This window comes from Bombina bombina, chromosome 12 (genome assembly GCF_027579735.1).
Source record: "Bombina bombina isolate aBomBom1 chromosome 12, aBomBom1.pri, whole genome shotgun sequence".
Classification (NCBI taxonomy): Eukaryota; Metazoa; Chordata; class Amphibia; order Anura; family Bombinatoridae; genus Bombina; species Bombina bombina.
The window spans coordinates 96226461-96251492 of record NC_069510.1 but is presented as its reverse complement, the minus strand read 5'-3'; the positions used below and the strand labels follow the sequence as shown (position 1 = coordinate 96251492).

At 39.2% G+C, this 25032-nt stretch overlaps 1 protein-coding gene across 1 annotated transcript in view; it reads right to left on the bottom strand.

The window, feature by feature from the left end:
* Positions 1-25032, bottom strand: part of DUSP9 (dual specificity phosphatase 9) — a 69655-nt gene that overhangs the window by 32965 nt on the left and 11658 nt on the right. Inside the window, exons 2-3 of the mRNA XM_053696039.1 lie at positions 19105-19717; positions 13411-13908 (exon numbers count right to left, since the gene is read on the bottom strand). Of these exons, the coding sequence (XP_053552014.1) occupies positions 13411-13768 (358 nt within the window). The 5' untranslated portion in view covers positions 13769-13908; positions 19105-19717. The remainder of the gene's footprint in view (positions 1-13410; positions 13909-19104; positions 19718-25032) is intronic.

The following is a 25032-nucleotide window of genomic DNA, read 5'->3' as shown; positions in this document are numbered from 1 at the left end:
GATACCAATACCAAAGCAAAAGTACACGGATGACGGGAGGGATAGGCAGGCTCTTTATACAGAAGGAACCACTGCCTGAAGAACCTTTCTCCCAAAAATAGCCTCCGAGGAAGCAAAAGTGTCAAATTTGTAAAATTTGGAAAAAGTATGAAGCGAAGACCAAGTTGCAGCCTTGCAAATCTGTTCAACAGAGGCCTCATTCTTGAAGGCCCAAGTGGAAGCCACAGCTCTAGTAGAATGAGCTGTAATTCTTTCAGGAGGCTGCTGTCCAGCAGTCTCATAAGCTAAACGTATTATACTACGAAGCCAAAAAGAAAGAGAGGTAGCAGAAGCCTTTTGACCTCTCCTCTGACCAGAGTAAACGACAAACAGAGAAGACGTTTGTCGAAATTCCTTAGTTGCCTGTAAGTAAAATTTTAGGGCACGAACTACGTCCAGATTGTGCAGTAGACGTTCCTTCTTCGAAGAAGGATTTGGACACAAAGAAGGAACAACAATCTCTTGATTGATATTCCTGTTAGTGACTACCTTAGGTAAGAACCCAGGCTTAGTACGCAGAACTACCTTATCCGAATGAAAAATCAAATAAGGAGAATCACAATGTAAGGCTGATAACTCAGAGACTCTTCGAGCCGAGGAAATAGCCATTAAAAATAGAACTTTCCAAGATAACAACTTTATATCAATGGAATGAAGGGGTTCAAACGGAACGCCCTGTAAAACGTTAAGAACAAGGTTTAAACTCCATGGCGGAGCAACAGTTTTAAACACAGGCTTAATCCTGGCCAAAGCCTGACAAAAAGCGCTGAACGTCTGGAACTTCTGACAGACGTTTGTGTAACAGAATGGACAGAGCTGAGATCTGTCCCCTTTAATGAACTAGCAGATAAACCCTTTTCTAAACCTTCTTGTAGAAAAGACAATATCCTAGGAATCCTAACCTTACTCCAAGAGTAACCTTTGGATTCACACCAATATAGGTATTTACGCCATATCTTATGGTAAATCCTTCTGGTAACAGGCTTCCTAGCCTGTATTAAGGTATCAATAACTGACTCAGAAAACCCACGTCTTGATAAAATCAAGCGTTCAATTTCCAAGCAGTCAGCTTCAGAGAAGTTAGATTTTGATGTTTGAAAGGACCCTGTATCAGGAGGTCCTGTTTCAGAGGTAGAGACCAAGGTGGACAGGATGACATGTCCACCAGGTCTGCATACCAAGTCCTGCGTGGCCATGCAGGTGCTATTAGAATCACTGATGCTCTCTCCTGTTTGATTCTGGCAATCAATCGAGGAAGCATCGGGAAGGGTGGAAACACGTAAGCCATCCTGAAGTCCCAAGGTGCTGTCAGGGCATCTATCAGGACTGCTCCTGGATCCCTGGATCTGGACCCGTAACGAGGAAGCTTGGCGTTCTGTCGAGACGCCATGAGATCTATCTCTGGTTTGCCCCAACGTCGAAGTATTTGGGCAAAGACCTCCGGATGAAGTTCCCACTCCCCCGGATGAAAAGTCTGACGACTTAAGAAATCCGCCTCCCAGTTCTCACTCCCGGGATGTGGATTGCTGACAGGTGGCAAGAGTGAGACTCTGCCCAGCGAATTATCTTTGATACTTCCATCATTGCTAGGGAGCTTCTTGTCCCTCCCTGATGGTTGATGTAAGCTACCGTCGTGATGTTGTCCGACTGAAACCTGATGAACCCCCGAGTTGTCAACTGGGGCCAAGCCAGGAGGGCATTGAGAACTGCTCTCAATTCCAGAATGTTTATTGGCAGGAGACTTTCCTCCTGACTCCATAGTCCCTGAGCTTTCAGAGAATTCCAGACGGCACCCCAACCTAGAAGGCTGGCGTCTGTTGTTACAATTGTCCAGTCTGGTCTGCTGAATGGCATCCCCCTGGACAGATGTGGCCGAGAAAGCAACCATAGAAGAGAATTTCTGGTCTCTTGATCCAGATTCAGAGAAGGGGACAAGTCTGAGTAATCCCCATTCCACTGACTTAGCATGCACAGTTGCAGTGGTCTGAGGTGTAAGCGAGCAAAGGGTACTATGTCCATTGCCGCTACCATTAAGCCGATTACCTCCATGCATTGAGCCACTGACGGGTGTTGAATGGAATGAAGGGTGCGGCAAGCACTTTGAAATCTTGTTAACCTGTCCTCTGTCAGGTAAATCTTCATTTCTACAGAATCTATAAGAGTCCCCAGGAAGGGAACTCTTGTGAGTGGAACAAGTGAACTTTTCTTTTCGTTCACCTTCCATCCATGTGACCTTAGAAAAGCCAGTACTAACTCTGTATGAGACTTGGTAGTTTGAAAGCTTGAAGCTTGTATCAGAATGTCGTCTAGGTACGGAGCTACCGAGATTCCCCGCGGTCTTAGTACCGCCAGAAGAGCACCCAGAACCTTTGTGAAGATTCTTGGAGCTGTAGCCAATCCGAACGGAAGAGCTACAAACTGGTAATGCCTGTCTAGGAAGGCAAACCTTAGATACCGGTAATGATCTTTGTGAATTGGTATGTGGATCATGGGTAAAATTGTCCGAATAGTCTCCATTTTGAATGATGGAACTCTTAGGAATTTGTTTAGGATCTTTAAATCCAGGATTGGTCTGAAAGTTCCCTCTTTTTTGGGAACCACAAACAGATTTGAGTAAAACCCTTGTCCCTGTTCCGACCGTGGAACTGGATGGATTACTCCCATTAACAAAAGTTCTTGTACGCAGCGTAGAAACGCCTCTTTCTTTCTTTGTTTGGTTTGTTGACAACCTTGACAGATGAAATCTCTCTCTTGGAGGAGAGTATTTGAAGTCCAGAAGGTATCCCTGAGATATTATCTCTAGCGCCCAGGGGTCCTGGACATCTCTTGCCCAAGCCTGGGCGAAGAGAGAAAGTCTGCCCCCCACTAGATCTGATCCCGGATCGGGGGCCCTCAATTCATGCTGTTTTAGGGGCAGCAGCAGGTTTCCTGGCCTGCTTGCCCTTGTTCCAAGACTGGTTAGGTCTCCAGCTTTGTCTGTAGCGAGCAACAGATCCTTCTTGTTTTGGAGCAGTGGAAGTTGATGCTGCTCCTGCTTTGAAATTCCGAAAGGAACGAAAATTAGACTGTCTAGCCTTAGGTTTGGCTCTGTCTTGAGGCAGGGCGTGGCCCTTACCTCCTGTAATGTCAGCGATAATTTCTTTCAAACCGGGCCCAAATAAGGTCTGCCCTTTGAAAGGTATATTAAGTAATTTGGACTTAGAAGTTACATCAGCTGACCAGGATTTTAGCCACAGTGCTCTGCGCGCCTGAATGGCGAATCCGGAATTCTTAGCCGTAAGTTTAATTAAATGTACTACGGCTTCCGAAATGAATGAATTAGCTAGCTTAAGGATTCTAAGCCTGTCCGTAATGTCGTCCAGAGTAGCTGAACTAAGGTTCTCTTCCAGAGACTCAATCCAGAATGCCGCTGCAGCCGTGACCGGCGCAATGCATGCAAGGGGTTGCAATATAAAACCTTGTTGAACAAACATTTTCTTAAGGTAACCCTCTAACTTTTTATCCATTGGATCTGAAAAAGCACAGCTATCCTCCACCGGGATAGTGGTACGCTTAGCTAAAGTAGAAACTGCTCCCTCCACCTTAGGGACCGTTTGCCATAAGTCCCGTGTGGTGGTGTCTATTGGAAACATCTTTCTAAATATCGGAGGGGGTGAGAACGGCACACCGGGTCTATCCCACTCCTTAGTAATAATTTCAGTTAGTCTCTTAGGTATAGGAAAAACGTCAGTACTTGTTGGTACAGCAAAATATTTATCCAACCTACACATTTTCTCTGGTATTGCAACTGTGTTACAATCATTCAGAGCCGCTAACACCTCCCCTAGTAATACACGGAGGTTTTCCAGCTTAAATTTAAAATTTGAAATATCTGAATCCAATCTGTTTGGATCAGAACCGTCAGCCGCAGAATGAAGCTCTCCGTCCTCATGTTCTGCAAGTTGTGACGCAGTATCTGACATGGCCCTAGCATTATCAGCGCACTCTGTTCTCACCCCAGAGTGATCACGCTTGCCTCTTAGCTCTGGTAATTTAGCCAAAACCTCAGTCATAACAGTAGCCATATCTTGTAATGTTATTTGTAATGGCCGCCCATATGTACTGGGCGCCACAATATCGCGCACCTCCCGAGCGGGAGATGTAGGTACTGTCACGTGAGGCGAGTTAGTCGGCATAACTCTCCCCTCGTTGTTTGGTGAAATTTGTTCAATTTGTACAGATTGACTTTTGTTTAAAGTAGCATCAATACAGTTAGTACATAAATTTCTATTGGGCTCCACTTTGGCGTTAGCACAAATAGTACAGGTCTCATCCTCTGAATCAGACATGTTTAACACACTAGCAACTAAACTTGCAACTTGGAAATATTATTCAAGTAAAATACAATGAAAAACGTACTGTGCCTAAGAAGCACAGAAAGATATATGACAGTTGAAATCAATAAACTGAAAAGGTTACAGCATCAATCTTTGTAAAACAAAACACAATTTTAGCAAAGGCTTGTTCCCATTAGCAAAGAATAACTAACCCTGATGGCATAAAAAAAAGTTAAAGAATAAACGTTTTTTATCACAGTCAACTACAATCTCACAGCTCTGTTGTGAAGATTACTTCCCTCAAACAAGCTTTGAAGACCCCTGAGTTCTGTAGAGATGAACCGGAACATGCAGGAAAAAACAATGAGCCTCTGACTGAAATTTTTGATGCGTAGCAAAAGCGCCAAAAAAAGGCCCCTCCCTCTCACACACAACAGTGAGAGAGATCAGTAAACTGTCAGAATTAGATCAAGCAACTGCCAAGTGGAAAAATAGTGCCCAAACATTTTATTCACCCAGTACCTCAGAAAATGAAAACGATTTTACATTCTAGCAAAAACGTTTAACATAAATTAAGAGTTATTAAAAAGCCTGTTGCTTGCAATAGGCTAAAGTCTTATATACACAGTGTAATTCCAGTGAAGTACCATTCCCCAGAATACTCAAATGTAAAATATACATACATGATATTATATCGGTATGGCAGGATTTTCTCATCAATTCCATTGTCAGAAAATAAAAGCTGCTACATACCTCTTTGCAGATTAATCTGCCCGCTGTCCCCTGATCTGAAGTTTACCTCTCCTCAGATGGCCGAGAAACAGCAATATGATCTTAACTACTCCGGCTAAAATCATAGTAAAAACTCTGGTAGATTCTTCTTCAAATTCTACCAGAGAAGGAATAACACACTCCGGTGCTATTAAAAAATAACAAACTTTTGATTGAAGAAATAAAACTAAATAAAATCACCATAGTCCTCTCACACATCCTATCTAGTCGTTGGGTGCAAGAGAATGACTGGGAGTGACGTAGAGGGGAGGAGCTATATGCAGCTCTGCTGGGTGAATCCTCTTGCACTTCCTGTTGGGGAGGAGTAATATCCCAGAAGTAATGATGACCCGTGGACTGATCACACTTAACAGAAGAAATAGTATTTTATCAAAAACTTAAAATTTGTAGGTAAATTACACATGAATAAATATAATTAACTATGCACAGTAATTTAAGCACATTGGATGTGCAAAAAAAAAAAAAAGTAAGAAATTCGTACCTAATAGTACAAAATAGAAAGCGTAATTGTATCAATTTTTTTTCTTCAAATCCCGGCGTAATTCTATAAATATTTTCGCACTACAGTTCTGAATGTTTTTTTTTACTGTTATTTTACACCAAAATACTCAAAACACTAATTATTCTGAAAGGAAAACCTATGCATATGAAAATGACAGCGAATTTAAGGTAAAATGCACTGAAAACAGCGTCATTTGATTTGTATTAAGCATAATATTCAAGTTTTAAAACACGCCAGTTTCCCCCTCCATTGCAAACTTCTACCTAGCAGAGAGCGCTCATTATTTGTATGGGAGACATCTCGCCACTCGCAGGGAAAGCCCTTTTTTTTTTTAACAGAATTCCATGAGGGCTGCCCCTGTGTGACAGTCAATTTAAAAAAAAAAAAAAAATCAGTTGCCATAGTGACGGACCTCAAATGCAGTGCAACAAAACGTATCTTTAAAGGGATATGAAACCTAAAAAATTTGTTTTGTGATTCAGACACAAAATCTCTTCATTCTGTGTTGAAGAGATACCTAGGTAGTCATCTGGAGCAATACATGGCAGGAAATAGTGCTGCCCTCTAGTGCTCCTGGGAATGGATAACATTGTTGCAAAACTGCTGCCGTATAGTGCTCCAGAAATGGGCCGGCTCCTAAACATACGTCCCTACTTTTCAACAAAAGATACCAATAGAACGAAGAAAAAGTGATAATAGGAGTAAATTAGAAAGTTGTTTAAAAAGACATGCTCTATCTGAATCATGAAAGAAAAAAATTGGGTTTCATATCCCTTTAACATGGCTATAATGCTTTGTTCCTATTACATATGAGTTACTTTAACACAAATACAAGCAGTATGAGGCAGAAAGATCTTTTAAACTCTTGGTTAACCATACTCTATGGGGTAGATTTACTTAAGGTTGAGCGGACATGATTCGCTCGACCACGCTAAATGCTGACAGTATACGCTGTCCGCATTTATCATTGCACAAGCAGGGGCTGTCAATCATCCAGATTGGATCGAGATGATTTGAGTCGGCCACCTAAAACGTGGCGGACAAGTTAAGAAGCAACGGTCTGAAGCAGCACCCGCTGTTTAATAAATTGACCCCTATTACTCATTTGTACCACAAAACACCCCTATAGCATGCATGGTGTCAATGCCACAGCTCTGTTCCAATCATCACAAAACATTTTCAGCAGTTTGTCAAATTATTTCTGGGCTGTTTAAATGATGTACCCTGACCTTCCTTTTTAGTGTTAAAGGAATACTAAAATGCAAATGTATCAAGCTGTGGGGGGACAAGTTCTCAAGCAGAACTGCAATCCCACCCCTGTTGCCGCGCAAACAGTAACTAGAGAGCAGGGCCTGTCAATCACCTCAAATGAGCGAGTTTGGGACGATTTATAGCGGAGAGGACAAGAAGCAGAAACTGATTCTTAAAGGAATATGAAACCAAATTTTTGACTTTCATGATACAGACAGAGCATGGAATTTTAAACAACTTTCCAATTTACTTTTATCATCAAATTTGTTTTGTTCTCTTGGTATTCTTAGTTGAAAGCAAAACCTAGGTACGCTCATATACTAATTTCTAAGCCCTTGAAGGCCGCCTCTTATCTCAATTTTGACAGTTTTCACAGCTAGACAGTGCTAGTTCACGTGTGCCATATAAACAGCAATGTACTCACTTCCGTGTAGTTATTTACGAGTTAGCACTAATTGGCTAAAATGCTTGTCTGTCAAAAGATTTGAAATAAGGGGGCAGTATGCAGAGGCTTAGATACACGGTTATCACAGAGGTAAAAAGTGTATTAATATAACAGTGTTGGTTATGCAAAACTGGAGAATGGGTAATAAAGGGATTCTCTATCTTTTTAAACAACAAAAATTCTGGATTCCCACATTCACTATCAGTTCACCTTCCCTTTGCCCTTACTTACTATATATACATAATAATTACCAATGGTGAGAGATATTTGGCTGCTCTACGATCACGCACACACTTGCAAGATGAGGATTGCTGTTTTCAAATAAGAGGTCTCAAGTTTGTCTACGTATTGTGGGAGGCAACATAAGGGATATGCCATGCCCCAATGTTGTCCTATCTGATGGTTCTGTCAGGTGGTCACTGTTGCCATGGTGACCAGCTGATAGCCACCTGGTCATGTAACCCTTTATTTGAAAGAGGGATCTCTTCTCTTTCAAAAGCACATAGCATAGAAAAATGCACCAAGACAAGTGATTGCAGTTTCTAATCTAGGCAATGACAAGCTACCAAAAAAAAAAAAAAAAAAAAAAGAGTATGAAAATGGTGAATCCCCTCTTTCATGTGAGGGACACTGTGTGTGGGTCTGTTCTATGTTGTCATTAGGGGAGCAAGTGAACCCTCATATAAAAAAGTAATTAACTAGTTCAAATGAGGGGGTCACTTATCCCTCCAGCACAGACAGGGGGGGAGATATAGGGACCATAAGAGCCCCCTCCCCGCAGGGTAAACAGCTGCTGCTGAGTATTATTGCATTGTTATGCCTATCAACTGCATCTTACAGTGACCTCCTTGTTCCCTTTGATCTAATCACGCATGTACATGCTGACACTTGGGGGTTGATTTATCATTGTGCAGGCAGACATGATCCGCTGTAGCACATATCATTGCACAATCATTTCTTGTGAAATGCTTGTGCAATGCCGCCCACTGCATATTTGCGGCCAATTGGCTGCTAGTAGGGGGTGTCAATCATCCCAATCGTATCGGATCGGGATGATTGCTGTCCGCCGTCTCAGGCTTCAGTTTCAGGGGTACCTTCAGTTTCAGGGGAACCTAAAACTACAGGGGGTAGATTGCACCATCCGCTGCTTGGAGTTTTCACTGCAGCAAGCAATGGAGAAGGAGACCGTATCTTTCATGGAAAGGAACCTCCCAGGAGGATAACATGATAAAATATAAAATACAATCTTCTAAATATTCATTTATGTTTGCAATGACGTGTTTGGTGTGTCTATATAGTGATTAAGTCATAGGACTTCATTTGTATATATTGTTTTATTTGGAGGGGTTAAACGGAGGTAAGCACGACTTGTTATTTCCTAAGCGCTTTTGTTTATCTTGTGTCTATATAGTGACACAAATGATATGAAATTGTTACATATATTAGGCAAAGAAATGAAATACTATCGCAGGCTTTTAAAGAGGGGTTCACAAGAATTTTCCCAGACCTTTATAGAAAGAAAAGATACATCGCAAACTAAAATAAGACAGATAATTATTTAGATATTGATAAAAACTAATATATTTCACAGTAGGTTTTTCCATTTAAAGGGACATCAAACAGTCTGTTTCATTGTTGTTATAAAAAAGCACTTGCAGTGGGTTACACTAAAGGGACATTAAAGGGACATTAAACCCAAATGATTGCTTTCATGATTAAGATAGAGCATGTCATTTTAAACAACTTTCTAATTTACTTTTATTATCTAATTTGCTTCATTCTCTTGATATTCTTTCCTGAAAAGCATATCTAGATAGACTCAGTAGCTGCTGATAGGTGGTTGCACATAGATACCTCATGTGATTAGCTCACCAATGTGCACTGCTATTTCTTTAACAAAGGATATCTAAAGAATGAAGCAAATTAGATAATAGAAGTAAATTGGAATGTTGTTTAAAATTGTATTCTCTGTCTGAATCCTGAAAGAAAACATTTGTGTTTAATTTCTCTTTAAACCTAAAAAAAATATTTCATGACTCAGATAAAGAATACAATTTTAAAACTACATTCCAATTGACTTCTATTATCTAATATGCATAGTTCTCTTGGCATCTTTGTTGATTTAACAGCAATGCACATGCATGAGCCAATAACAAGAGGCCTAAATGTGCAGCCACCAATCAGCAGCTCCTGAGCCTACCTAGGTATGCTTTTCAACAAAGGATAACAAGGGAACAAACCAAATTAGATCATAGAAGTTTTGGAAAGTTGATTAAAATTGTATGTTCTATCTGAGTCATGAAAGAAAAAAATGTGGGTTTCATGTCCTTTTAATAGTAATAATTGCAATATGTATTATTCATCATTTTAAAATAATTGTACCGTTTATTTCTTTATCTGTGTGCAGTGTCCATTACTTCCTGTCACAGCCCTACAAGGGCGCTGGGGTCTCTACAGGTAGGTTGTATCTAGTTCGATGTCATAATCTTCTAGAGTAACTTGAGCTGGTTTACTATCCGCTTAATGCTAGAGAGCCGGTAAGTCTGTTTGCTCATGTTCAGAAGAGGCAGAATGCAACTTAAAGGGACGAGAAACACATTTTTCTTTCATGAATCAGATACAACATACAATTTTAAACAACTTCCCAATTTACTTTTATTATCTAATTTGCTTAGTTCTCTTGGTATATTTTGCTGAAACGGATACCTAGGTAGGCTCAGGAGCTGGGAGCTAGCTGCTGATTGGTGGCTGCACATATATGCCTCTTGTCACTGGCTTACTGATATGTTCAGCTAGCTCCCAGTAGTGCATTGCTACACCTTCAATAAAGGATACCAAAATAATGAAGAAAAATTGATAAAGGAAGTAAATTGGAAAGTTGTTTAAAAATGTTTTTTATCTGAATGAAAGAAAAACTTTGTGTCTCATATCAGCCCTCTCTTCTCCTGAGGGCAGGGGCTACACTGGGAAAGTCTAAACTCTCATTTTGAAAGAAAACCTTATGGGCTAGATTACCAGTGGCGCAGTATATTTATTTTTCGCAATAACTCCGCTAGAGTTAAGCTTTTTGCGCTAGCTGGGTTGCTTTCGTATTACAAGTTTTTAAAAAAAAACGTAATTTGTGCTAGCGGTAACCAAAATTGAGCTTAAAGTCGAAAATCGCGTTTTTGCATTCCACCATAGAAGTTAATGGAGAAAAAAAAGTTGGAAAAAAAAACAGTCACTCTCTCGCGCAAACACCATAGGATTTTTGCAATTGCGCTAACCCGACAGCAATGTATCTGTACGTATCTCTATGTTAAAGTACTTTGGCGGCTTTTTTTTCTAACACCCGAGATCTCATATCTTTGAGCCCTTATAACTTTTTTGTGCAATGCAATATATTTATTTGTAATAGTTTTTATTAGATGGTGTTATTATGAGTGTAACTGTACTTTGTAATGTTTTTTTGATGTGTTTTGTGACACTTTTTTGTTTTGGAAAACAGGTAACCACAGCTCTGAGATTGCGGTAAAGACTGAAACCCAACGTAATATCCACGCAATCAAAACTGCTTGCGAAAAGACGGTATCGCTTGCGCAAAACCGTTTGCGCCACACTTGTAATCTAGCCCTATATGTTTGCTGTATTTTTACACACTGAGTTTTTTATGTTTAATTTGATTTAACATATTTGTTTTTACTAAAATCATACTGTTCCATATCCCTTTAACTAATAATTAATTTTGTGAAATAATTTCATACAATTTTAACTAGCTATATAATTAACTTGTAAATTTACAAAGACGACACTGAAATAATAAACACATAGATGATATTATTTCATTTGTGTGCAAGTTTAATAGTATACAATTGATATTTGAAATTTATTTTAACTTTTTCATTTAGCTAAAATAAAGTTTGTTTTTTTTAGAACAGTCAGAAAGGTCAAAATTGGAATGTCCATGGGTGCATTTCAATTTGAAATAGAAAACATTTTTGCAATATACCTCCTTTAGCAAAAAGGATTCTAGTAAACATTATAACTGTTTTTCTGCAGTATACGCACATATGCTGTGAGGGCCGTGCATCAGTTTTCAAACACTATGCTTGCTTAAACAGCTGGCAGTATGGCCTCTGAAGACGCAATTTGTGTCGTTACACAAGCTCTGAGAAGGTGTGGTGTTTGAAAACTGGTACCCAGGCCCTCAAAGGATAAGTGCATATCCTGCAGAAAAACAGAAATAACTTTTATTAAAAGCCTTTTTGATAATGTAATTATATTGCAAACATACTTCTATTTCAAATTGAAATGCTCCAATGCACATTTCATTTTTTACCTTTCTATCCCTTTAAAAGAGACAAACTGCTTTCAACAGGTTAATGTGTAGAATTTACAAAGTCAACAAATCCTTTTCCAAATAGACAAGGATGTGACTATTATACCGTTCTACAGGATTGTCATGGGGTTTGGAAGACTAGTCCCATTTCCTGCCTGCAGCCTTGAGAGACTCCCTGGGCCACGCCCACGGTCAAATCAGCCATGCCCACAGACCCCTCAACTCCACCCCTCCCAACATGGCCATACTCTCTGCCCACAAGCTCTTTAACCTCTGCATCCCGGAAAGGTATGGAATTCCGTTAAGTAATTGTCCCCGCTCAAGGTATGAGAAATCTGATTGATATGAATGAGTTGTTTTTATCATATGTGTGTATTTGTGTGTCTGTTTTAAATAAATTATGTCATAGGGATGGGCAAATGTTTCTAGCTCATTCATTTAAGGTCTAGCTTCTAGATATTTAGCACATTTGTTGAGCCCTGAACTAAGCACCTGTTTTGTGTTTAAGATGTGTATATAGATCGGTTGAACCTGTGACTCATTATGCATGAGGGGAGCAATATAAAACGCATGGCATTACATTCTGTATGTCTGTCTTTACATTTTAATTGATTAAACTTTTATTTCACACAAGTGCTGCGCTTCTACTTTCTACTTAAATATGATGGGAGGAGTGTGAATCCAAGAGATTAACTGCACAGAATAAACCCTCTTACCCATTTAAAGGGACATAATACTCATATGCTAAATCACTTGAAACTGATGCAGTATAACTGTAAAAAGCTGACAGGAAAATATCACCTGAGCATCTCTATGTAAAAAAAGAAGATATTTTACCTCACAACCTCCTCAGCTCACCAGAGTAAGTGTTGTGTAAAAGGTTATACTCCAGCTGCTGCCCAGCTGCAGGTAAAAATAAATAAATGAAGAAATGAACAGCAGCCAATCAGCATCAGCAGTGCTGAGGTCATGAACTCTTTTACTGTGATTTCATGAGATTTCACTTAACTCTCATGAGATTTCATAGTAAACTTCCTTAAACTGAATAGGGAAATAACATGAGTGTGCACGAGGCTCACTCCCTTGCCTGTCCCCCGACAGACATACTGATTTGCAATGGGGTTTGAATACTTAGGACATTTTGAGGTAAAATATCTTCCTTTTTACATAGAGATCTTCAGGTGATATTTTCTATCACCTAAGCATCTCTATGTAAAAAAGGAAGATATTTTACCTCACAATCTCCTCAGCTCACCAGAGCAAGTGTTGTGTAAAATGTTATACTTCAGCTGCTGTCCAGCTGCAGGTAAAAAAAAAAGAAAAAAAGAAGAAGAAATGAACTGCAGCCAATCAGCATCAGCAGTGCTGAGGTCATGAACTCTTACTGTGATCTCATGAGATTTCATTTAACTCTCATGAGATTTCATAGTAAACTTCCATAAACTGAATAGGGAAATAACATAAGTGTGCATGAGGGACGCTCCCTTGCAGGTCCTGGGACAAACATACTGATTTGCTGTTTAAAGCCCTTTACAATAGGATGTGAATACTTAGGACATTTTGAAGTAAAATATCTTCCTTTTTTACACAGAGATGTTCAGGTGATATTTTCTAGTCAGCTTTTTAAAGCTATGCTGCATTACTTTCAAGTGTTTCAACATTTGGGTATCATGTCCCTTTAAATACGCCAAGTATTGCTTTCATGTGATTCAGGTATCAGTTACATGACATTCTTTAGACTGCTTACCCTGCAGGTAATATGCATGACATCCTTCCTTCCTAAGTTTATGCAAGAGGGTCATGAGAACAGATTCCAGTTCATCTCCTTCGCTTCCCAATCGTCCTGGAAGGCTCGCCGTGGACTCATCATATAGAAGGACCACCCCCCTTATGGATTGAGGGGAACCAGGGAGCAAAGAGTGAGCAGAGAGATTGCCCTTACGAAGCCGTCTCAGCATTAAACCAGGAAGGGCAACATGAAGAGCTTTTTCCACATGAGAAGAGTCATAAAGTTCCCGACTTCTACAGTCCAAGATTCTTACATTCTGGGAAGGAGAGTCCAGCTCATCCCGTAGCCAAGACGTAGATTTCCATACGGAATCCATATGTCCAGCTCAGGTGTGGATAGCCACGTGTGTCATGAAGGGACAATAGAGAGGATGATCCTGCTCACTTAGGAAATCTCTAACAATCTGGCCTCATATGACGAGTCGTATTTCTTCATTTGATGTTTCATGGCATCTCCCTAATGAACAAGAGATGGTGCAGATATTAAAGGACCAGTAAATACAGTACATTTGCATAATCAAAGTTCTGTCTATTTCCACGCCCCAATGCATCGTCTGACAGTCATCAGCCAATCACACATGCATATACTTATATTCTGTGAATTCTTGCACATGCTCAGTAGGAGCGGGTGACTCAAAAAGTGTAAATATAAAAAGACTGAGCACATTTTGTTAGTGGAAGTAAATTGGAAAGTTGTTTAAAATCTGAATCATGACGTTTCATTTGACTTGAGTGTCCCTTTAACAGAGAACTGTCTGAACACTAATGTGACTTTTACAAAACATGAATTTATTAAAAACATAACAAGCTAGAGTTATGATCAATTGTAATAAAGGAGAAACTCCAAATAAATAAAGCTGCAAATGTGTACTGTACAATAAAAATTTAAAAAAAAAATGAAGATTAGAATAAATATATCTGTTTGTTTAAAAAACAAAACAAAAACAGTTTAACAAATTATAAGTAAATTATCTAAACGAATGCTAAACCCCCTTAAAGGGATACTAATCCCAATTTTTTTTCTTTTATGATTCAGATTAAAAAAAATGTAAGCAACTTTCTCATTTACTCTTATTATCAATTTTATTTTATTCTCTTGGTATCTTTATTTGAAAAAGCAGGAATGTAAGCTTAAGAGCCGGCCCAGTTTTGGTTCAGCACCTGGGTAGTGCTTGCTGATTGGTGTCTAAATGAAGCCACCAATCAGCAAGCACTACCCAGGTGCTGAAACAAAAAAGGGCCGGACTTCTAACCTTTCATTTCTACTTTTTCAAATAAAGATAGCAAGAGAATGAAGGAATCGAAGTCAATTAGAAAGTTGCTTAAAATTGCATTCTCTATCTGAATCATGAAAAAAATTGTGGGTTTAGTGTCCCTTTAAGGGAAGAGGGGGTGTCTTTGTAATGCAATATGCTTTTTTAGCTCTCTCTCCTACTGCACAAGTAGGAACCGCAAAGCGTTTTCATACCACATACTTATTTGTTAAAAAGGATCATTTTGTTCTGGAAGATAGGAGTCATGATTCATTTACCACATCATTTCCGGACAAATGTTCTGTAATATGTAAAAATGTTACATTTTGTTTGATTTTTGCTGTATGTTCTTTTCAAGGAAATGAATGATATTCATGCACAGTCACACATCAGCAATCACTGAATGAAACCCTGCCGAGCATGCGCAGTAGCAATTCATTTCCCTTTAAAGAATGATATTCATGCACAGTCACACATCAGCAATCACTGAATGAAACCCTGTCGAGCATGCGCAGTAGCAATTCATTTCCCTTTAAAGAATGATATTCATGCAGTCACACATCAGCAATCACTGAATGAAACCCTGCCGAGCATGCGCAGTAGCAATTCATTTCCCTTTAAAGAATGATATTCATGCACAGTCACACATCAGCAATCACTGAATGAAACCCTGCCGAGCATGCGCAGTAGCAGTTCATTTCCCTTTAAAGAATGATATTCATGCACAGTCACACATCAGCAATCACTGAATGAAACCCTGCCGAGCATGCGCAGTAGCAATTCATTTCCCTTTAAGAATGATATTCATGCACAGTCACACATCAGCAATCACTGAATGAAACCCTGCCGAGCATGCGCAGTAGCAATTAATTTCCCTTTAAGAGAGACTCTTCTAACCTAAAGTATACATAAAAGTCTATCAAGTTAATATAATATACTTTGTACACAAATGTTGTAATTGTTGTGTGCATTTTATTTCAGATTAAAAGGATATGAAACCCAAAAATGTATTTTGTGATTCAGACAGAGAGGTCCATTTATCAAGCTCCGAATAGAGCAGAGGGCTCGTGTTTCAGACTCGCCAGAAACAGCAGTTATGAAGCAGCGGTCTAAAGACCGCTGCTCCATAACCATTTCCGCCTGCTCTGATGAGGCGGACAGAGATCGCCAGAATTCAACCCGATCGAGTATGATCGGGTTGATTGACACCCCCCTGCTGGCCGCGAGTCTGCAGGGGGCGGCGTTGCCCCAGCAATGCTAAATACGGAGAGCGTATTGCTCTCCGCATTCAGCGATGTCTGTCGGATCAGGTCCAACAGACATTTGATAAATAGGCCTCGGGGAATACAATTTATAAAAAGTTTACAATTTACTTCTATTATCAAATTTGCTTCGTACCCCATGATATTCTGTGTTGAAGAGATACCTAGGTAGCCATCTGGAGAACCACATGGCAGGAAATAGTAGTTTTTAAACAATTAGTGCAGGACATTGTATTCACTGAACCCAAATTTTTTCTTTAAAGGGACACTTAACCCAATTTTTTTCTTTCACGATTCACACAGAGCATGACATTTTAAGCAACTTTCTAATTTACTCCTATTAGCAAATTTTCTTTGTTCTCTTGCTATCTTTATTTGAAAAAGCAGGAATCTCAGCTAAGTAGCCGGCCCATTTTTGGTTCAACACTAGGGTTGCGCTTTCTGATTGGTGGCTAAATATACCCACCAATTAGCAAGCGCTTTCCAGGGTCTGAACCAAAAATGGGCCGGCTCCTTAGCTTAGATTCCTGCTTTTTTAAATAATGATAGCAAGAGAACGAAGAAAAATTGAAAATAGGAATAAATAAGAAAGTTGCTTTAAATTGCATGCTCTATCCGAATCATGAAACAAAAAATTGGGTTTAGTGTCCCTTTAATGATTCAGATAGAACGTGTAATTTTAAGCAACTTTCGAATTTACTCCTATTATCAATTTTTATTAATTTTCTGGAAATCTTTATTTGAAAAAGCAGGAATGTAACCATCTTTGGTTCATCACCTGGGTAGCGCATGCTGATTGGTGGCTAAAATTTAGCCACCAATCAGCAAGCGCTACCCAGGGTGCTGAACTCCAAAACGTTAATTCCTGCTTTTTCAAATAATGATACCAAGAGAACGAAGAAAAATTGATAATAGGAGTAAACTAGAAAGTTGCTTAAAATTACATGTTCTATCTGAATCATGAAAGAAATAAAATTGGGTTCAGTGTCCCTTTAAGTTTAGAAGGTGTTTACAATTCTGAATCTGCTATAGATTACTTTAACCTCAGAGGTATTGTTTTAGACTATGTTATGTATTCAACATTTTTTTTTTTTTTAAACTCCTGCATTAACCTGGGCTTATTCATTTGAGTGCATACTTTACAGTCGCTGCCGCAGTTGTGGAAAACGCATAGAGGTTAATCTCTTCTGGAACTTTCGTTCTCTCTTGTCCAGCTACAAAAGGATATCACCTTTTTATTAATGAGATAGAGACAAACAACTGAGCAGTGGCATTGTGGGTAATCTGTAAATGTGCCCTGGGCTGGGGAGATAACATTGCTACTGAAATGCACATTTATAACCAAACACTTAAACAGCATCACAACTGGCCTTGCTTATTATCAACATGCAACAGATTCAACCGGCGGCTGATAAATCACTGGAGAGCAAGCGCCAAACCATTTGTACAATGGCGCGGACTAGAATATTTGACCAAGAGCATTGCAGTGGGATAATCTAATCCATTTGCCAAGCTTATTAAGGTTTTTCTACAAATTGCTCATTAAAGGGACGTAATACTCATATGCTAAATCACTTGAAACTGATGCAGTATAACTGTATAAAGCTGACAGGAAAATATCACCTGAGCATCGCTATGTAAAAAAAGAAGATGTTTTACCTCACAACCTCCTCAGCTCACCAGAGTAAGTGTTGTGTAAAAGGTTATACTTCAGCTGCTGCCCAGCTGCAGGTAAAAATAAATAAATGAAGAAATGAACAGCAGCCAATCAGCATCAGCAGTGCTGAGGTCATGAACTCTTTTACTGTGATTTCATGAGATTTCACTTAACTCTCATGAGATTTCATAGTAAACTTCCTTAAACTGAATAGGGAAAAAACATGAGTGTGCACAAGGCTCACTCCCTTGCCTGTCCCCCGACAGACATACTGATTTGCAATGGGGTTTGAATACTTAGGAACTTTTGAGGTAAAATATCTTCCTTTTTTACATAGAGATGTTCAGGTGATATTTTCTAGTCAGCTTTTTACAGCTATGCTGCATCACTTTCAAGTGTTTCAACATTTGGGTATCATGGCCCTTTACGGTTTATGTCAGCTGTTGTAAGGGAGTCGTTTCTAAACTTTTCAGCAATAAGATACACACAGTGTGTACTCAATGTACTGTCAGTATTATATTAAAGGGGTATTCTAGTGTAATAAACACAAATGATTATTTTTTAGACAAATTCCTTTGATTTACTAGGTGCTTAATCCCTGCAAAGGGGCTAAATACATAGTTTATGTTGTGATACTGTGTCACTACAGATGAGGATATAGCTAGGGAGCCAATCAGGAGCCGGCATACATGCATATGCCCCTTTTACGTGCTGATTTTGAACAGAATGGTAGTGTTTAGTCCTTTTACCTTTTGAAGTAATTAAAGGGACACTCAAGTCAAAATAAACTTTTATGATTCAGATAGAACAGCAATTTTAAGACACTTTCCAATTTACTTCCATTATCAAATTTTGCACAATTTTGTTATACTCACACTTTCTGGGGAACAAGATACTACTGAGCATGTGCAGAAGCTCACAGGGTATACGTATACTAGTCTGTGATTGGCTGATGTCTGTCACATGATACAGGGGGCCGGAAAATGGGAGAAAAAAATAAATTTGTCAGAAAAAAACAATCTACTCTGCTTATTTGAAATTCAGAGCAGGTGTTATTGCAATGTCTTTTTGTTTTGCACTTGTTTATTATGTAATTTGACTGCATAGAGTAGTCTTTTAAACACACAGTAAAATAAGGGAATCTGTTTTAAAATAGAATGTTCTAATATCATAGTGCATTTTATTTTTACTAGAACTATTTTATAGTGGCACACATGTCCAGACAGACAACATGCGAATCTGCTGTGCCTATGCTCTTGACACGACTAGGTTTATGCATATTATTACATCAGGCATTTCAGTAGGGGCCATGAATATACTCATGTATATGGTTCACCTCACATTTTATGCAGTCTCACAAGTTATATTCACTTAAAGGAGAGCTTTGCTTCAGCTATAGGGCCCCATTCAGTTCCTAATGAAATGTTTTCATGCACACAATATTAAATAGAGCATAATGAGTGCCAGCCTCAGATACTCACTTGAGTCATACAATGCAGAACTGGGGTCCCCTCAGATGAGTGAGGTCAATATGCCGTACAGTGACCCCCTTGCTGTCTGGGTGGGAAGTAATGATGCATTTCAGTCCCTTGTTCTTCTTTTGGGCAATAATGTAATAGTTTAGACAGAACAAGCGTCCTCTTCACTCGCTCTGTGACTTTACCATCTTCATTAGAGTTCCAGTTCCGTTAAATTCCCATGTTTGCAGAACCGCAACTAAAACATGCTCAGACGCATCACTTACATCAGTAGGTATTGCTCTCCGTCTCTGTATTATGCGCCTGGTCAGGGGGATTGGACATTTTTTTATTATATAGAAATGCAGTAAGTTGTAAATTGGTTTTAATTGCACTTTACTCTGCTGGCTATCCAAAGCCACTGGAAAAAGCAAGTCGCAATTCAGCTAGACGAGCTGCCCTCCTCTTTATCATGCATCTGGGACAAGTAGGCATCCAGGTGTTCTCCAGAGTGGGTGTTGAGCTGTTAGAGAGAGCAGGTAACACACAGCACCTCTGTTTGTGTTTCTGTCTGCTACACAATCTGCTAGTGTCTCACTGATGGAAAACGGAGTAAATCTCTAGATATCCAAGGGATCTGCAATGGCAAAAGCAGAGAGAGTTGGCAAGAAGCAGCCTGCATGTGGGGAATAACTGACAAACTATAGGGAGAGGCTATCCCTGTACGCTTTCCTGGAAATCCACCCCCAACTTCCTCACCAAAGCCCCTGACATGTCTCAGTGCTGTTAGCATGTTTCCTCTGGACATGAGCTCAGTGTGCGGGAGGATGTGACTCAATCCTTTCCTATACTCTGTGTGCGCCACATAGAGAAACCTCACAGGGGACTCCCGCACTAGCTCCTTAGGCACCCAGTACAGGATGAGAGGGGAGGCTTCCCCGTACTTACATACAGCTTATATTTAGCTCTCACCAAAAACTTAGAACCGGATGATCAAAATTTACCAGGCAAGACGTGAAAAATCACATTGACACTCAAAGGGACAGCCTTCATGGAATTATCTTAAATGGACATTAAACACTTGGTAATATAAAATTATAAATTGTGTGTATATGTGTGTGTGTATATATATATATATATATATATATATATATAATATATACACTCTACAATATGTTTTCATTATTTATTTTTTCCTGTAATTCTATTCTGAAATTGTGAGCATTTCAGTTCATGTTAGAAATGGAAGTGCAGAACACTTATATTACACACAGCCATTGGCTGCACACTCTAGTGAACTATTTATAACCGTCCCTAATTGGCCACAGCAGAGAAGGTAACCTAAGTTACAACATGGCAGCTCCCATTGTTTTATAGACACTAAAACTTTACACTTATTTTGCCAATATTTAATCAACTAATGAAACTTTAAAAAAAACATCTACATGTTATTCTCAGAATAATCGTTTCTCTGAATGCATTATTATATCTAGCATTTATTTAGTGTTTAATGTCCCTTTAAAGAATGGGTCTGACCATGCAGGTGACAAGATGTCTCCCATAGAATATAATGGAGCTCACTGGAAACGGAACTTAAAGGGACACTGAACCCAAATTTTTTCTTTTGTGATTCAGATAGAGCATGCAATTTTAAGCAACTTTCTAATTTACTTCTATTATCAAATTTTCTACATTCTCTTGGTATCTTTATTTGAAATACAAGAATGTAAGTTTAGATGCCGGCCCATTTTTGGTGAACAATTTGGGTTGGTTCTTGCTGATTGGTGGATAAATTCATCCACCAATGAACAAGTGCTTTCCAGGGTTCTGAACCAAACAAATAGCTTAGATGCCTTCTACAAAAGTTTACAACTGACTTCTAGGGAGAAATTTATTAAGCAGCGAATGATGCTTTCTCTGCCCAATGTTTCCGGCTCACCGGAAACATAAGTTAAGAAGCAGCGGTCATAAGACGGCTGCTCCTTAACTTGTCCTTTTAGGTGGCGGACTGAAATCATCCCAATCCAATCTGATTAGATTGATTGACACCCCCTGCTAGCGGCCGATTGGCTGCGAATGTGCAGGGGGCGGCATTGCACAAGCATTTCTTGCGAAATGCTTGTGCAATGTTAAATTCAGATAGTGTATGCTGTCGGCATTTAGCGATGCAGGATGGACATGATTCGCTACAGCGAATCATGTCCGCCCAGGGTTTGATGAATAGATCCCCTATTATCAAATTTGCTTCATTCCCATAATATTGTGTGTTGAAGAGATACCCAGGTAGGCATCTAGAGCACTATATGTCAGGAATTAGTGCTGCCATCTAGTGCTCATGCAAATGGATTACATCTGAATCAGATTTCACAGTGTTTTTACATGTGCAGTGTAGTTTTACTGTGAACCTTCCTTCTTCTTTCCTGCATAGTTTCAATACGAATTAAAATTTTTCTATGAAATACAATTTTTGCAGAGCAGTTGCATATTCTTATTTTAATTTTTCATTTATTTGTTCTATACATATTTTTAATTGTATACAATTGTAAACGTAATGCCTCGCCTTCACATACTTAAAAGCAGGAAACACTCCTTTTAGAGACATACTGTTCTCAAGATAGAAGCTGCCTTTAGAGAAATAGGACAGGGGCTTCATAGTAATGGAGAGATACAGGGGTATATTTACCAAGCAGCGAATGCCGCTTATTCCGCGCAAGCCTTCTGGCTCTCCGGAAACAGGAGTTAAGAAGCAGTAATTGACCGCAAATGTGCAGGGGGTGTCATTGCACAAGCATTTAACCAGAAATGCTTGTGCAATGTTAAATGTAGACAGCGTATACTGTCGGCATTTAGCGCTGCCGGGCGGACATGATTCGATGCAGCGAATCATGTGCGTCCAGCATTTGATAAATGTATCCCTTCTTATAGAATCTCACAAGCCCAGAGAGCAATTATAAGCTGATATATGCAGAAAGCAGCGTAATGTGATTTAAATTGGCTGCAGGGTTTAATTTTAAAGTGTGCCCCCTGCTCACTTCTTGCTACGGAGCAACGTGTATTTTTCCAGCGAGCACTGTTACTTTCAATAGGAGACGTCTCGCAACTCGCAGGGACTGCCCTTTTTTATGATAATTCTACCAGGGCAGCCCCTGCGAGTGTTGACGTGAAAGACCACGTCTGATCTGGCGAAGTTTAGATAGTCGGGCCCTTAGTCAGCTACATCCACTGCACAATAGCAGCACGGCAGAGGGAATGGGCAAATAACAGCAGCTAAAATACCTCTCTCTAAATATCTGTTTAAAAGGACATAAAAGTGCAAAGATAAAATGCTTTAATATGTTAAATCATGTTTTTATTGCAATATTGCTCGCATGTAACTATGTGTTTAACTCCTGCAAAGAGATTGAACAAAAGCCATTGCAAATGACTTAAAGGGACACTAAACCCACATTTTTTCTTTCGTGATACAGATAGAGCATGCAATTTTAAGCAACTTTCTAATTTACTCCTGTTACCAATTTACTCTTCCTTCTCTTGCTTTCTTTATTTGAAAAAGAAGGCATCTAAGCTAAGGATCTGGCCCATTTGTTAATTGGTGCTGTCCAATCTGCAAGGACAACCCAGGTTGTGAATTAAAAATGGTCCAAAAATGGTCCGGCTTCTAAACTTACATTCTTGCTTTTCAAATAAAGATAGCAAGAGTATGAAGAAAAATTGCTTAAAATTGCATGCTCTATCCGAATCATGAAAGAAAAAATGTGGGTTCAGTGTCCCTTTAACTGATTTTGCTCCCACTATCACAAGGTAGTTTCCATTAAAAGATGCTACTAGTCGGCATGGGGACTGTTAGCTGGTGAACTTTGGCATGTGATATGGTGATATGGTAAATTAGCAGAATTAGTTTTGGGGGATAAGCTTCAAAGTGAATATTCTGAAATTGTAAAGCAGTAGCAGTGTAAAGAAGCCCAACAATTGTTTATACTTCAACTTTCTGTTTAAGGACAATATGCTTGAGCTGTATATAGGGGTAGATTTATCATAGTGTGAGTGGTAGGCTGACCATATTGCCGCTTTAAGAAGGAACACATATGAAAAATACATATGTGAGGGTTCTTATACAAAACCATTTCTTTAAACAGCCCTGACATATGTATTTTTCATAGGTGTCCCTTTTTAAAGCGGCAATATGGTCAGCCTAGTGAGTGGACATGATACGATCTTGTGAACTGCTGGTGCAATGCCGCCCCCTGCACATTCGCGGCCAATCGGCTGCTAGCAGGGGGTATCAATCAACCCGATCATATTCAATCGGGTTGATTTCTGTCCGTGGCCTCAGAGCAGACGGTCAAGTTAGGGAGCAGCGGTCTTTAGACGGCTGCTTCATAACTTCTGTTTTCCGGCGAGCCTGAAGACTCATACGGTGCTTGATAAATCGGCCCCATGGAGTTGTTGGTGCATTCAATTTACAAACTATAAATATTTATAAAGAGTAATTTTATGTCCTTATTTTAAACATAAATGTTCGGGGAGCATCATATGCATACATGACTCATATGTGGGCAGATTCCACCACTGTCTAAAACATTATTATTATTATTAACAGGTATTTGTAGAGCGCCAACAGATTCCGCAGCGCTGAAAGCATGAACATAATCTGCCTTTTTGGACACAGAGAAACAGATTAAAAATAGGGGGCTTTTAAAAAATGACTGTGGTCCATGAGCTCTGTGGATAGGGTGTTCAACTACTGTTGTCAGCTCCCAGACTTCAAATCCATTTATAGGGGTAGATTTATCAAGCAGCGGATGCTGGAATCTACCCCCAAAATTTCAGGTCTGCCTGACTTAAATTAAGAAGCAGCGGTCGTAAGTCCAGTGATTCAGATAGAGCATGCAATTTTAAGCAACTTTCTAATTTACTCCTATTAGCAATTTTTCTTCGTTCTCTTGCTATCTTTATTTGAAAAAGAAGGCATCTAAGCTATTTGTTTGGTTCAGGACCCTGGAAAGCACTTGTTTATTGGTGGGTGAATTTATCCACCAATCAGCAAGAACCAACCCAGGTTGTTCACCAAAAATGGGCCGGCATCTAAACTTACATTCTTGCATTTCAAATAAAGATACCAAGAGAATGAAGAAAATTTGATAATAGGAGTAAATTAGAAAGTTGCTTAAAATTGCATGCTCTATCTGAATCACGAAAGAAAAAATTTGGGTTCAGTGTCGCTTTAATTCATTCACCATCTCTGAAGTGACGATCGGGATGATTGACACACCCTGCTAGCGGCTGATTGGCCGCAAATGTGCACAAGCATTTCACTAGAAATGCTTGTGCAGTGATAAATGCTGATAGCGTGTTAGCCTGACATTTGCTAAATCTACCTCAAAGACTTTACTAGTAAAAAATTGTCAGAGTTGAAATGACCGATATCTTCAAAAAAATGCAAAATTCAGGAACAGTATCTTTATGTCACGGAACGTTTCAGTTCAAGACAACACTTTTTATTTATCCTGTTTAAACCTTTTGAAAAATAAAGTGTTTGGAACATTTAGCATTTTACGCAAAATGCCTTGTTGAAAATGATTAAATATTGACACTATGTAACGCTACACCTCTCAGATATTTTTTTATAGCTGAGGGCGAGGGGAATAGAGATTACAGTGTTTATTTCCTCAAAATACTAACACACACAAATAAATAAACACATATTAGGGTTGCCAACAGTTTTGAAGAAATTAAAGGGACAGTCAACACAATATTTTTTATTGCTTAAAAAGATAGATAACGCCTTTACCACCCATTCCCCAGCTTTGCACAACCAACATGGTTATATTAACATACTTTATAACAGTTAAACCTCTATATTTCTGTCTGTCTGTTTCTAAGTCACTAAAGACAGACCCATGATCACAACAGGGGAGTGCTAGTTCATGTAAGCCATATAGATAACATTGT